The 13,651-nt window shown below is 38.2% G+C and overlaps 3 protein-coding genes and 1 non-coding gene across 4 annotated transcripts; all 4 read right to left on the reverse strand.

The window, feature by feature from the left end:
* Positions 1-29: 29 nt before the first annotated feature.
* On the reverse strand, positions 30-2,852 carry LOC120010735 (putative protease Do-like 14). The gene is made up of 7 exons (XM_038861555.1): positions 2,501-2,852; positions 2,320-2,413; positions 1,986-2,108; positions 1,781-1,886; positions 1,447-1,567; positions 707-799; positions 30-351 (listed from the first exon to the last, which is right to left on the reverse strand). Exons 1-7 carry the CDS (start codon positions 2,513-2,515, stop codon positions 235-237), a joined length of 669 nt encoding a protein of 222 aa, XP_038717483.1. The 5' UTR covers positions 2,516-2,852; the 3' UTR covers positions 30-234.
* Positions 2,853-3,577: 725 nt separating this feature from the next.
* Positions 3,578-7,819, reverse strand: LOC120010733 (putative protease Do-like 14). Its single transcript, XM_038861551.1, has 11 exons — positions 7,603-7,819; positions 7,412-7,517; positions 7,142-7,249; positions 6,858-7,037; positions 6,627-6,754; positions 5,967-6,178; positions 5,489-5,570; positions 5,066-5,208; positions 4,736-4,856; positions 4,109-4,201; positions 3,578-3,908 (listed from the first exon to the last, which is right to left on the reverse strand). The coding sequence occupies exons 1-11, from the start codon at positions 7,615-7,617 to the stop codon at positions 3,792-3,794; spliced, it is 1,305 nt and encodes a 434-aa protein (XP_038717479.1). The 5' UTR covers positions 7,618-7,819; the 3' UTR covers positions 3,578-3,791.
* Positions 7,820-7,846: 27 nt separating this feature from the next.
* On the reverse strand, positions 7,847-7,917 carry TRNAG-CCC. The gene has a single exon. It is a non-coding gene; the product is annotated as a tRNA-Gly (tRNA).
* Positions 7,918-10,005: 2,088 nt separating this feature from the next.
* Positions 10,006-13,445, reverse strand: LOC120010645 (heat shock 70 kDa protein BIP1-like). The gene is made up of 7 exons (XM_038861437.1): positions 13,380-13,445; positions 12,481-12,748; positions 12,178-12,389; positions 11,186-11,908; positions 10,925-11,081; positions 10,727-10,807; positions 10,006-10,643 (listed from the first exon to the last, which is right to left on the reverse strand). The coding sequence occupies exons 1-7, from the start codon at positions 13,420-13,422 to the stop codon at positions 10,154-10,156; spliced, it is 1,974 nt and encodes a 657-aa protein (XP_038717365.1). The 5' UTR covers positions 13,423-13,445; the 3' UTR covers positions 10,006-10,153.
* Positions 13,446-13,651: the final 206 nt, after the last annotated feature.

Raw genomic sequence — 13,651 nt, forward strand, 5'->3', positions numbered from 1 at the left:
TGGCATTCCAGGAATGGCGAGTATAGATGTTACACCACCAAAAAAACAAATTTGCATAAAAAGACATCATAAATAATGGATGGATTCATAAGATACATACAGACTTTAGGTCACCATTTTAAAAAACTGACTATATTGTAGTTACTTTAATTTCTTTTCTTACATAAAGATTCAGTACGTGCTTTCCCCTTATATAAAAGCACAAAAAGGTGCAACTTGTCAAAAAGAAAACATCTACACTTCTGGATTTGCTTCCTCTGGAACTACAGTCAAAGTCACTGCATTATCATTTGCTCTTATCACAATGACCTTCAATGGCACTCCAATTCTGTCCTCCATTATTTCAACTATCTGCCGAAACATCATCATCCATAGACATATCAGAAGCGATAACATCGCAAAGATTAGAATGCTAAAGAATTGCCTCATTAGTATTACAAGTATAACAATAAGATAATCTCCGACTAAGAATCATGCGTTCACAAATTTTATTGGTTAGATGCCAAATATTTGAAAATTGGGTTGAAGGAAATGGATGGAATTGCTTTATAGGATTAGTCGGGACTCAAGAGTATAGCTTTAGATAAGAATGTATAGGTAATGAGAAATCAATAAAATACTCTTACAGAATCAGCCGATCACAGTATTTTTTGGAATATGATGATGGTGAATGATATGGGCGCAGAACTGGAGAATGGAGATATACCTCTTTGATGCTTTTAATAGGCTTCCCATCAAATTCAATGACAACGTCACCAAGATGAAATCCAGCACGATCAGCTGGGGAATCAGGAGCCACCTGGATAACATTCAAAAAATCATAGAGGCTATGAAACTAAGAAATATAACCCATTTTATTCAACATAAAACTGCGATGCATATGCATGTGTCTGCAGCAGCACACTTTGGATAGGAAACATACAGAATAAAATAGTATACTTATTCTCGGCAACTTCTGTAATCTATAGACATATTAAACAAGTCAATAGGTGAGAGCCTCGGACTATTGGCATCCAGAGGAACAGAAATGCCACAGATAAATCTCAAGCCAAAAGCGTCCAACTTAAAGGAGAAACCATCACCCAACTGACGTCGTATCCTAATGAAGCTAGGAGCTTTCTCTAGTTCTTGATGACAGTTCCTTTGATTTTAATGATGACTGGACAACCTCCTCAAGGATTGTGAGGCATATTAATACAGAATAATAAGTTCTCCCCAGTGGAGAACATAAATAAGTATCTGAAGTTTCTGAACACAGAGGCGTGCACACATGATTACTGATAGTCATAGGCAACATACAGAAGTAACAGACAGGCATACAAATGAACGTGGCCACAGGCATGGAAACTTAATCTCTCTTTGTTATCATATAATTCATTGCATTGGGTGTGATTTCCTCACAAGGCTACATCAAACAGAGGGGCAGAGAGCAGCAAAAGAACTTACCATAGGCACAAGAACACCTTCGCTAACATTGGGGAAAGTGGCATCTCTTTCTTTAAGCTGAACAATAATCAACTCATTAAGATCAACCATTTTCAATCCAAGCCAAGGCCGAACAACTCTCCTGTATCGAATAAGTCTCCATCACGTTTTACTGAAAACAATAACCCTCCGATGCATTTCAAGGAATTACTTCTATAAATATTTCAATTCAGTAATTACGTAACAGACCCAAGCAATTCCATTAGTGAATCAAAAGATAATCCTAGATGAGGACACATTTCAGTTAAATTTTCTTTCTTTGGCAGGCTATATCCACCAAGGAACAGATGTTAACCTTCCAACAAACGGTTTTGCATCATCTCCTTCCCCATCAGGAGCTTCCTTCATTATATCCTCGGAAGAAGCAGAACTAACTCGAGAAGAAAATAACGGAAGATTTCCTATCAGACAGGAAATCAGCATCAAACCAAAGAAATTAATCAATTAACGACACAAAGCAGCCCTCATGGATGAAATTCTCGGAGAAATAGTCAACAAACCAAATTGCCCTTGTTCAGCCGAGAGGAACAGAGAACGGGGCCTCACATTTTCTGATAACTTCCATGGCAGCAGTGATAAAGATTCGTGGAAGGGTGCATTAATTGACACAGTAATCCTTGTTCCTAATATTGAAAATCGCAATCGTTAATATTTAACCAAAATCAAACGGAAGCAATTGAAATCTTCAAAGAACAATCATTAACAAAATCAAGAAACATCTCCATTCCATTTTCTCTCTCTTTCTCTCAGTCCCTCATTTTTCCGAGTAACCAAACAGATAATAACGAATAAAAAAGAAAATGAAGATTTTGAAAGAGAAGATTGAGAGCTCACGAGGATTCGAATCGCTGTTTGCGTATAAGAGGCCTGACCCGAGAGCTCCAAGTGATACGATAGAGTTTCTGATCAAATGAGAGGAAGATTTTCTCTGCAGTTAAACATTTAACCGATCAAATTTACATTCGAAAGAACAATGAGCATTCGTTGGATAACAATTAAGATAGAGTCATTTTACCAGAAATTGATTCATCTCGACTCCGCAGAAATTGTAGAGATTTCTCACAACTCTCAAAATTCAAAGCCCCAGCAAAACCCTTCGCCTTTTTTTTGTTTTTCTTCTTCTTTTCATGGAATGTTGAATGTATTGAACGGTGGATCCAGACTTCCAGTTGTTCCTAGAACTCTAGAAGCAAATGGCGCAAGCTAGGTACCCAAAAGGCCCAAAACAGAACCCAAGCCCGTAAAAAGCAGTTACTGGGATATTATTGTTTAGATAGCCCAGGGTAGGAGCCAAAAAGGAAGCCCAAGTCCATACTTTCCACTTCTTACATCAGAAGAGGTTGGTGCAAAAGAATTGTTGGTTGCCGGTTTGTTAGAGCTTATAAGAGCAATTGCAGTAGTGATAATTTGCTGAGCCAATAAAATTTTATATTGGGTCTCACTTCTATTATATAAAAAATCAAGTCAAAAACGTCTCTCAATACAACAACATCAATAAAACACATCTCTCAATATAACCACATCAACAAAACACAAATTTCTATACATTTTCCTTCCCACCCAACATGATGGCCAACAAATTCCCATACCTTTCTTGTTCTCCCCAATAAAACTACACCAAAACACAATCTTTCAATATAAAACACACCTCCCAATATAACCACGTCAGCAAAACACAAAACCCAATACAACCACATCAACAAAACACAAAACCCCATACATATTTGATGGCCCAGACAAAATAATACCATTGCAAGTGCTCTAAGAATTGTTTGGTTGCCAGTTTGGTAGAGCTTATTATAAGCTAGCTGCCCAAGCTCTAACAGGTGGGTTAAGCTAACAGTACCTCTGTCAAACGGCTAGCTTTAACTGTATGAATTTCTTTTTAAATGCATAAATCATTTCATGTACTTATTGATATTTAAATCATAATCTAAATACAAGCTAACCCCAACTAATAAGTTTAGTTTCACCGAACACCTAAACATTAGATATAAGTTTCACCTCACAGCTTATAAGCGAACTTATTTTTCACAATTTATAATCTAACTTATTTTGACAGCAAATAACATTTACCAAACGGAGCCTTGGAAAGCCTGAAATGGTGAATCCATAGCCCACATCAGCGGGAAATATATGCACAAGAATGCAAATAGGGCCAAACTCGGTTCATGATTTTAAAACTAACCACATTGTATTCACTTTAATTACATTGTATTTACTTTAATTCGACTTCTTCCATCAGATTGAATAGTACTTCTTCTATAGAAAACCCCAAAACAGAGAACCTGTGGAAAAGCGATGTTCTACATTTCTGGATTTATCTCCTCTGGAACTACAGTCAAACTCACCTCAGCATCATTCGCTCTTTTCACAACTACTTTCAAGGGCACACCAATTCTGTCCTCCATTATTTCAACGATCTGCTGATAAAAATCATCAGCCATTCGGTGATAACACCTTGAAAAAACACTAAATAACAGCATTGTTCATATCTTATGAATCATACGGACAGGCAACGATATTTCACTAATATTCATCTTTTGATTCAGCCGGACACAATTTGTTTCGAATATGATGATGATGATAATTAGTGACCAGGATGAAAAAAATGAAGATATACCTCTTTGACTCTTTCAATAGGCTTCCCGTCAAATTCAATGATAACATCTCCTAGGAGAAATCCAGCAAGATCAGCAGGAGATTCTGGAGTAACCTGAATCAGATTCAAGAAATCATAGGGTCTATGAAACTTGAGACATATAACACCATATTTAATCACAAGACAGAGAGAAGCATATGCATGTGGGTGGGTAAGGAGCATACAAAGTAGACTAGAATACTTATCATATAGCACCGAAAAACTCTGCCTAAGAAACTTATGTATGCGGAGCACCGGTTTATGGCCATTCACAGGGATGGAGATGCCACTGATTAAGATAAAGCCACAGGCATCCAACTTAAAGGAGAAACCCTGACCCAACAAAGTTTTGTATCCTAAAGAAGCTGGGAGTCGTCTCTAGTTCACAATAACAGTTCCTTGAATTTTACTGATGACTGGACAGTATCCTCAAAAATTTTACTGATGACTGGACAGTATCCTCAAAATAGGCCCTAGTGGAGAAAATGTGATTCCGTAAAAACATTTACTAGAAAAACAAATGGACAGACTTAAAAAGTATCTAAACAAGGCATGCATACATGATTACTGATACGCATAGCCAACACACAAAAGTGTGACAGAACTTACCATAGGTACAAGAACACCTCTGCTAACGTTAGGGAAATTGGCATCTCTTTCTTTAAGCTGAGCAATAATCAACTCATTAAGATCAATCATTTTCAATCCAAGCCAAGGCCGAACAAATCTCCTGTACGGAATAAGTGTCCATCACATTTTACTGCAAACAATGACTCTTCAATGCATCTTAAGGAATTGCTTTTATAAATAATCCGCTTTTAGTAAAGATGTAAAAGGACCATGCAATTCGGTCATCCAAGCATCTCAGTTAAATTTTCATTTTTGTGGGCTATATCCACCAAGGAACAGTTTGTTGCTTGTTTAATTAATTTAACATACCCACTCTTCTTGAAGTGCTCCATAATTTTGGTAATTCCATCAATTGGTACAGCAAAACTTAATCCATCCGCTGGCAACAATTTCATTATATTAACACCGACAATTTCTCCATCAATATTAACAAGAGGACCGCCAGAATTTCCCTGCACCACAACAATAGGATAGAAAATACTTAACATATCTCAGATTGAAAGGAAATACTAGCATACATGCTGAGAGAAGCATATGCAAATCCATGACATCTCCTCAATCTCATTAGTCAATAAATTTGTGATGGGGAAATTACATAACAAGAGAAGAGAATCAATAATTCTAATCCATCACTATTATCTACAAAGCTTTAATCCCAAATATTTAGGGTCAACTACATGAATTTCAACCACATATATAATAGGAAGTGTCTATCAATGCAGAGAGGTTTACCTTATTAATTGAACAATCGGTTTGTAAGTACTCTCTTCGCATTCCCCCAAGACCAATGTCACTGCTTGTACGATCAACACAACTGGATCGAGAGTCGATAAAGATATTGGGAAAATGAATCGCTAATCAGTAACATTTTACAATAATACAAGCAAGGATTCATTCGAGACATTTCAAGTTAAACCATTAGGGAAAAGTAGTGGTAGCAAATTGACTGTCAAGAGATAAATAAAATGAATATTTATTCTGAACAGTTTGATTTTATCCAGAAAATCATGCTTCTATGAATTATCATACATGGGAAACAGACAAACAGTCTCTCCACAATCCACATATTATGTGGGGGAAAGATTTGTGTACATCTTTTCTATCCCCAACCACCCGACCCCACCCACTACAAGAGTCTTGTGCACAAGTGTTGTTTTCGTTCTTTCTTTCTTTTCTTTTTCCTTTACCTACATGAATGAAATCTCAATACCTTATAATGCCGGCTGTTACTGTATTTTCAAGAGAGAGTGGTGAGCCCAGGGCTAACACCCAATCCCCAGGGCGAAGCTTACTAGAAAAGCCAAGCTTTGCCATAGGAAGCGGAGTTTTAGAATTGATCTTAACAATTGCAATGTCAGAGTGAAGATCTGCACTCACCACCGTACCCTCGAATGTCCGACCATCTCGCAAGGTCACATCAACCTGTAGGCATATAAGAACATTACAACTCACCTAAATTGATAAGCTATAACGTCAAGGGTCCAAAACTCCAAAATCATTTGGAAATACTAAATAGATTCTCCACATATTAAGTATCCACTAATTAGTAAAATACCAGAGAATAGAGATCCATATCACCAGTCTTATTCACAGAAACTATCAACATTCAACTGTTCAACGTTGTATATATGAATAAATATACTTACTTTGACATGATAATTAAAGTGATTTACAAAATAGAGAAGTAAGCTAGTAACATATGTATAATAAAACTCATTTTCTCCTTCCTAGGTTAGAAGATATTAGAGAAAAAATCATATACTGAGCAATCAGACAGATCATGGTATAGATATGTTCCTAAATTACCACAACTGTATTTTGGTTGTAATGTTTATACTGGTAAAAGACACTGTTGTATTAATCCACTAACCTTCCCTTTAGATGTGTTTCTCAAGCCTTGAAAATCGACCACAGCGTGAGCACATGTAAGGATAGTTCCATCAGAATCAATTATGGTTCCAGAGCCCCTACTACTTCCTGTGGTAGTTTCATGGTAACCTACAAAATAAAGATTTCACAAGCATTCAAGCAACAAAATAAAAGTTATATTTTCTCATTGTATCTCCAAAATGAAAGACTAGATCAGTTGCAAATTACAGACCTCGAGGAACCGACAAGTGAATTACAGCAGGAGCAACCCTAGCAGCAGCATTGGCAATTGTGTCTTTGCCAAGACACCCAGCACACTGTTTTGTACAACTTCCTACCTCTACAGAAACATCCTTCTTCAGATCCTCAGGCGGACCAGGACTAATCCGAGAAGAAAATAATGGAAGATTTCCTAGCAAAGCAAAACCAGAATCAAAGTCAACATAACAATGAACCAAAGAAAAAAAGAGCCCTTCCTAAATTCATATTATTAACAGGAGAAATAGATAAACAAACCAAAATGCCACGGATGGATTGAGAGGGACGAAGGCCTATGACTCCGATGTTCCAATAATTGCCATGGCAGCAACAATAGAGATTCATGAATCGAAACATAAAGCCTTCCTAAAGTTGAAAATCACACTAGTCAAATCAAACAGAAATAGAAATAGAAAGATTATGCTCTTCAACCATCCTAAATTAACAAAATCGATGCACATACTATATCGTTCTTGATGACAAAAAAAAATCGTCTAAAATTTAGAATACCGGGCGAACAGAGCTCACCGGAATCCGCATTACTGTTAGCATACAAGAGTCCGGACCCAATAGTGGCAATGGATACGACCCGAGTGACAGAGTATCTGGTGGAAGAAGAGAAGGCAGCTTGTCTCTGCAGGTATAGAATCAGATCAACTGATGAAGCAAAATTTTGACGATCAAGGGACAGATTGAAAGGAAAAAGAGAATGGGTTTACCAGTAATTGGTTCATCCTGTATCTTTCTTGAATGATTAAAATTCAAAGCCTACTGATTTCAAAATCAAAAGCCCATCAAGAAAGTTTCGGGGCCGCACATACAGCCGGACGACCTTTCTTCATAAATCGAGCTATCCGACTGACGGTAAACTGTCGCCCTGCCTTCGTCGACTTTCAAGACGCCTTCTTCCTCTCTCCTCCTCGCCTAAGAAAATTCGAAAAAAAAATACTAGCAATAAAAATATGCGCGTCCGGGGAATCGAACCCCGGTCAGTACCGTGGGAGGGCACTATGATACCACTACACTAGATGCGCTTCCTGTCAAGTTTTGATCCTTGTTTATTATTTATATATTCAAATCCAACGCAACTTCATGGCATCAACTAAATCCATGTACCCAAAATTTTCTCGGCAAACAAACAAAAACCTGAGGGTAGGGCTCACCATTTGGCCCGCGGGCCTAGGCCCGGCCCGAGCTCGGCCCGGCCTGAAAGTAGACCGGGCCTGGGTAGCCCGGCCCGATCTCTTGGGTGGGCCTGGGCCCCATTTTTTGGGCCGGGCCCGGCCCGAGCCCGACCCAAGCCCGACATTATTTATTTTTATATGTATATAATATGTATATATTTACATATATATATATATACATACACACACATACATATATACATACATACACAGACAGTGCACACTGTCTGTGTATTTGTATATATATATACATATATATATGTAATATATATGTATATATAATATATATGTGTATGTATATATATATTATTGCAATGTATGTGTATGTATATATATATATATATATATTATACACCCCAAAACCCTAAACCCCAAAACTCTAAAGGCCCTAAACCCTAAACCCTTAACCCTAAACCCTAAATGCCCTAAACCCTAAATATCTTAAATCCTAAACCCTAAACCTAAGCAGTAACCCTAAAGCCATAATATGACTATCTACTCATAAATGTTGATAAAATCTTAAAATCCTAATATTTTATAAAATAAGTATAAAATTAAACTATTTAAAATTATAGATGTGTATAATATAAAATTTAAAATCAATACTCATTAAGTAAAATTAAAATTATTTAATTGTGTTAAAAATATAACAGGTGGTATGTAAAGATAATAATTTAATTACTTGACAAGTATAACATGAAAGTGGTTTTGGCTTGTTGGTTAGTGCATTATTCTTCTATCTAAACGTCTTGAGTTCGAATCCTATGATGAACAAATTAATTTTATAATTTTCAAAGAAGATGAATAGTGACGGGCCATGAGAGCCTGGCCCGAGGCCCGGGCCCGAAGCCCGAGATTTATGGGCCGGGCCGGGCCTGGGCCTCATATTCTCAGTTTGGCACTGCCCGAGGCCCGAACAACTAGACCGGGCTGGGCCGATGCCGAGCCCTACCTGAGGGTAGGTAATCAAGATCCACAAAGTCTATTAACGAAGCGCATTCTGAGCGTACCTTCTTAAACGAAGTGCGTTGAGAAAATTGTAACCCTAGAATATGCCGGGCAGAGGATATTGAATACAAGCGCGCCTTCCGTGCCAAACTTGAAATCACGGAAATTGAAGGAAATTAGGATTTAGGGAAGGTTCCCAAAAGACAGAGCAACTGTGTTGGGTTTTATAGGCGTTGAGAAAATTGTAACCCTAGAATTTGCCGGGCAGAGGATATTGAATACAAGCGCGCCTTCCGTGCCAAACTTAAAATCACGGAAATTGAAGGAAATTAGGATTTAGGGAAGGTTCCCAAAAGACAGAGCAACTGTGTTGGGTTTTATAGTAAACGACGTCGCTCCGAGTACTTGACAGTTGACAACGTAATAAGCATGGTTGCATGAAGACGGGTTATGCCCGCTGTCAAACGCAAGGCCGGAAATTTTGAAGCCCATTTAGGACCCAAAAACCCTCAATAGGGGCCCATTGAGGATAAAACTTTCTAAAGAAACAAAGAAGTTTTAATTAGTGAAAAGTACAAATTATGCATAAATGTTGGTCTTCTCAAAACCTTCGTAGAAATAACTAATATGTACCCCGACGAAAGGCTTTAGCCCAACTTACCCTTTCTTGAGTGGGAAATTTCTGCATGTTCGGACCTGACGCACGAACTTAGTTGTTTAAGCTCATATCAAATGTTAAAAAAAAAAAATTTAACCGTTTAGACTCATGGAATGTTCAAATGTCAATATTTCATTCAATAAGAATGTAAGATTCAAACGACATCATAAACTCAATTCCCAATCATTCAAGTTGGTTACTGTGTAAACTCATATTTGAACTTTGAACATTTGGTGTAGAGATTGAAAACCCCTTTCCCTGATTACTTACTAGAACACAAGGAGAAAGTATATGAAAAGTCATCTAACTAAACCAAATCAATACATTGAATCTGAATATTAATATTTTCTTTGATGCATTGTAAAAGAAATCTGATCACCATAGCTAAAGAAATATGGTCTTGAAATTAAATAAACCAAACAAAAAGAAAGGGAAAAAAAGAAAAGAAGGGGTGATGAACTATGAACTGCTACTCTCTCCTTACAATTCATCAGTAGGCTCTTCATCTTCTGAACCAGTTGAACCTCCACCACTCTTCTCATATACTTGTTTTATGACTGGATTACACACTTCTTCCACCTCCTTCAACTTCTCTTCAAACTCATCCTTGTCTGCGCTCTGGTTATCGTCTAACCACTCGAGGGCTTCTTTCAATGTACTGTCAATCTTCTCCTTATCATCAGAATCGATCTTATCGGCAAGCTTGTCCTTGTCTTCTATCGTGCTTCTCATGTTGTAAATGTAAGTTTCAAGCTTGTTTCTGGCATCAATCTTCTCCCTCACCCTCTTATCCTCTTCTGCAAACTCCTCTGCCTCCTTCAACATTATATCAATCTCTTCTTGGCTGAGACGGCCTTTGTCGTTGGTGATGGTTAGGGACTGTGATTTCTTGTTTGCCTTGTCCTCAGCTGTCACATGAAGAATACCATTCGCATCGACATCAAATGTCACCTCTATCTGTGGTACTCCCCTGCAGCAAATGTTTGAACACCACTGTCAACAATGGTGGTTCTGACTAATCAGGTAATGTAAAAATCAACAGCAATGAAGTACCTTGGAGCCGGAGGGATCCCGGATAGGTCAAACCTCCCGAGCTCACGACAATCTTTGGTCAAGCTTCTCTCACCTTCAAAACCTGAAATATTCAAGGCACGAATTCATCTAAGATAATTAGGATGTATGCAAGTGCATTAACCAGTAAGTCACGATTCAATATCGAAAATGCTTCGATGAATATATGGCGATTGTTGTACCTTAATTGACACAGTAGTTTGCTGGTCTTGGTAAGTGCTGAAGATTTGGGACTTCTTTGTTGGGATAACTGTGTTTCTGGGAATGATTTTAGTCATGACGCCACCGGCGGTTTCAATGCCCAAACTCAGAGGAATCACATCAAGAAGAAGGATGTCTGCACAGAAAGGCAAACCCTTTACATTTATGCATTATAAGAGTTTCTGCCAAAGGACAACGGAAATCTGAAATAAGAACTTGAACTGAAGCTATAACTTTTACCTTTAGTATCTTCACCGCCTTCCCCGCTCAGGATTCCGCCCTGAACTGCAGCGCCATACGCCACAGCCTCATCTGGGTTGACACCCTTGTTAGGCTCCTTTCCGTCAAAGAAATCCTTCAAAAGCTGTTGCACCTTTGGGATTCGAGTACTCCCACCGACTAGAACGATCTCATCAATATCAGTCTTCTTCTTACCAGCATCCTCCAAAGCCTTCTTAACAGGCCCCATTGTTTTCTTAAACAAGTCCATGTTGAGCTCCTCAAATCTTGCCCTTGTCAATGGCTCGGAGAAATCTACGCCATCAAAAAGCGACTCAATCTCTACTCTGACTTGATGCTGGCTACTCAATGCTCTCTTAGCTCTCTCACATTCTCTTCGAAGCTTCCCGAGAGCCTTGTTATCTTTGCTGATATCTTTGTTGTGTTTCTTCTTAATCAACTTGATAAAATAGTCCATCACTCTATGGTCAAAATCTTCCCCACCCAAGTGGGTATCACCACTGGTGGAAAGAACCTCAAATACACCATTGTCGATGGTTAAGATGCTAACATCAAATGTACCACCACCAAGATCATAGACCAGAATGTTCTTTTCCCCTCCTTTCTTGTCAAGACCATAGGCAATAGCAGCGGCTGTCGGTTCGTTGATTATTCGAGCCACATTAAGGCCGGCTATGGTGCCTGCATCCTTGGTTGCTTGCCTCTGTGCATCATTGAAATAAGCTGCACAAGAAGCAAGGGAAAGACAAAATTAGATACCCAATTGGGCTATTTCTTTGAGAAATTGTGTTCAATTTCATATTCCGCCAAGATCTCTTCGTTAGTTGGGGAGTCGGTATCAATTTATGTCTAATTGCTCCACGTATAGTGCCTTGAACCATATTTTCTGACTGAACGAATACACTTATGGGTAAATGCAAAATTTTGAGGCCAATGAGGACATCTATGTTGCAACAACACAAGAGATCAAAGCATACAGAGATAACCCATACCTGGAACAGTAACAACTGCACTTTTAATCTTCTTCCCCAAGTATGATTCAGCCGTCTCCTTCATCTTCCCCAAAATCATCGCGCTGATCTCCTCGGGACTAAACACCTTAGTCTCACCTTTCACCTTCACTTGTATGTAAGGCTTTCCACCCTTGTTCACCACTTTATATGGCAAGTATTTGATATCTTTCTGAACCTCTGGATCATCAAACCTATCAAACAAACCCAACCAAACCCGATTCAAATCCGTCTTAGAAAACCATAATCAATTAAAACACAAAGTGCATAATAAGCATGGCTTACTTTCTCCCTATAAGCCGCTTAACATCGAAGATGGTGCGATCAGGATTGAAGGCAGCTTGATTCTTCGCAGCCTCTCCGATCAAACGTTCCTCGTCTGTGAATGCAACCCAAGAAGGGGTGATTCTGTTCCCTTGATCATTCACTATGATTTCAACCTGACCATTCTTGTACACACCCACACAAGAGTAGGTTGTTCCAAGATCAATGCCAATGACACTCCCTAGTTTTGGAGACTCATCAGCAGCTACTGCTACTCCTAACAAAAACTCTGCAGAAAATAATTTTAAAATTAGATTCAATCAGTAAAAGACAGATCATATTAGACTACAGAACAATAACAAAAGGACAGAGAAATAACAGGCAACTTAGAAGATAACTGAAGATTCTGAAACTCTGTACAATTTTATCCACCATCTTATTGACATAACCCAACCGAGTGATATATAAATAAAGTCGCTCCACCTCTCACACAGAGACATGTTTTCTGGGTCTAAGAACAAATTAGTGACGCCTTTGAAGAACAAATCCATGCAGAGCGGACAATATCCTTTGTGTATTTGGACTGTATTTTCTAGCAATTAATCTAGAATTCCAGTCGAATTTTTTTATTATTTACAGATAATTATATAATAAAGTCAGTCCAAATTCAACCAAAGCAGACAGCCATAACCATAATCCATAAACAACCCAACAAATTTTCTTTTGCAGAAAATAAGGTTTAGTTTACAATTCCCTTACAATCAGTGAAGCTGAATTCACAAGTTCTAGTTCATCATGATAGAGTAAAGTAGAACACTAATCATACTATAACATCAAAATGCAACCAATAAAATATCAGAAAATCAAATTTAGAAACCAACAAAATAAAGAAGAATTACTGCATAAAAGCTTAAACTCACCCGCAACAAAGAGACACACAAAGACAATGGCCTTGTTCCTCATTGCTTCACTATTTTTCTCTGTAAAATCTCTGTTTTTTTCCTTCTTATTGAAGTGTATCTGGGCGAGGGAGGGGGGTTTATATTTATATGAGTCCGGGGTGTAGGGTGTAGAGTGTTCTAGCGTATTATAATATGCCACATCATCATATTTGTGCGCTATTTGTTGTGCACGTCTTTTTTCTTACACGTACAAGGGCCAATAGTTGTGGAACACGTAAGCGTTTTAGGCT

This window comes from Tripterygium wilfordii, chromosome 12 (genome assembly GCF_013401445.1).
Source record: "Tripterygium wilfordii isolate XIE 37 chromosome 12, ASM1340144v1, whole genome shotgun sequence".
Taxonomy (NCBI): Eukaryota; Viridiplantae; Streptophyta; class Magnoliopsida; order Celastrales; family Celastraceae; genus Tripterygium; species Tripterygium wilfordii.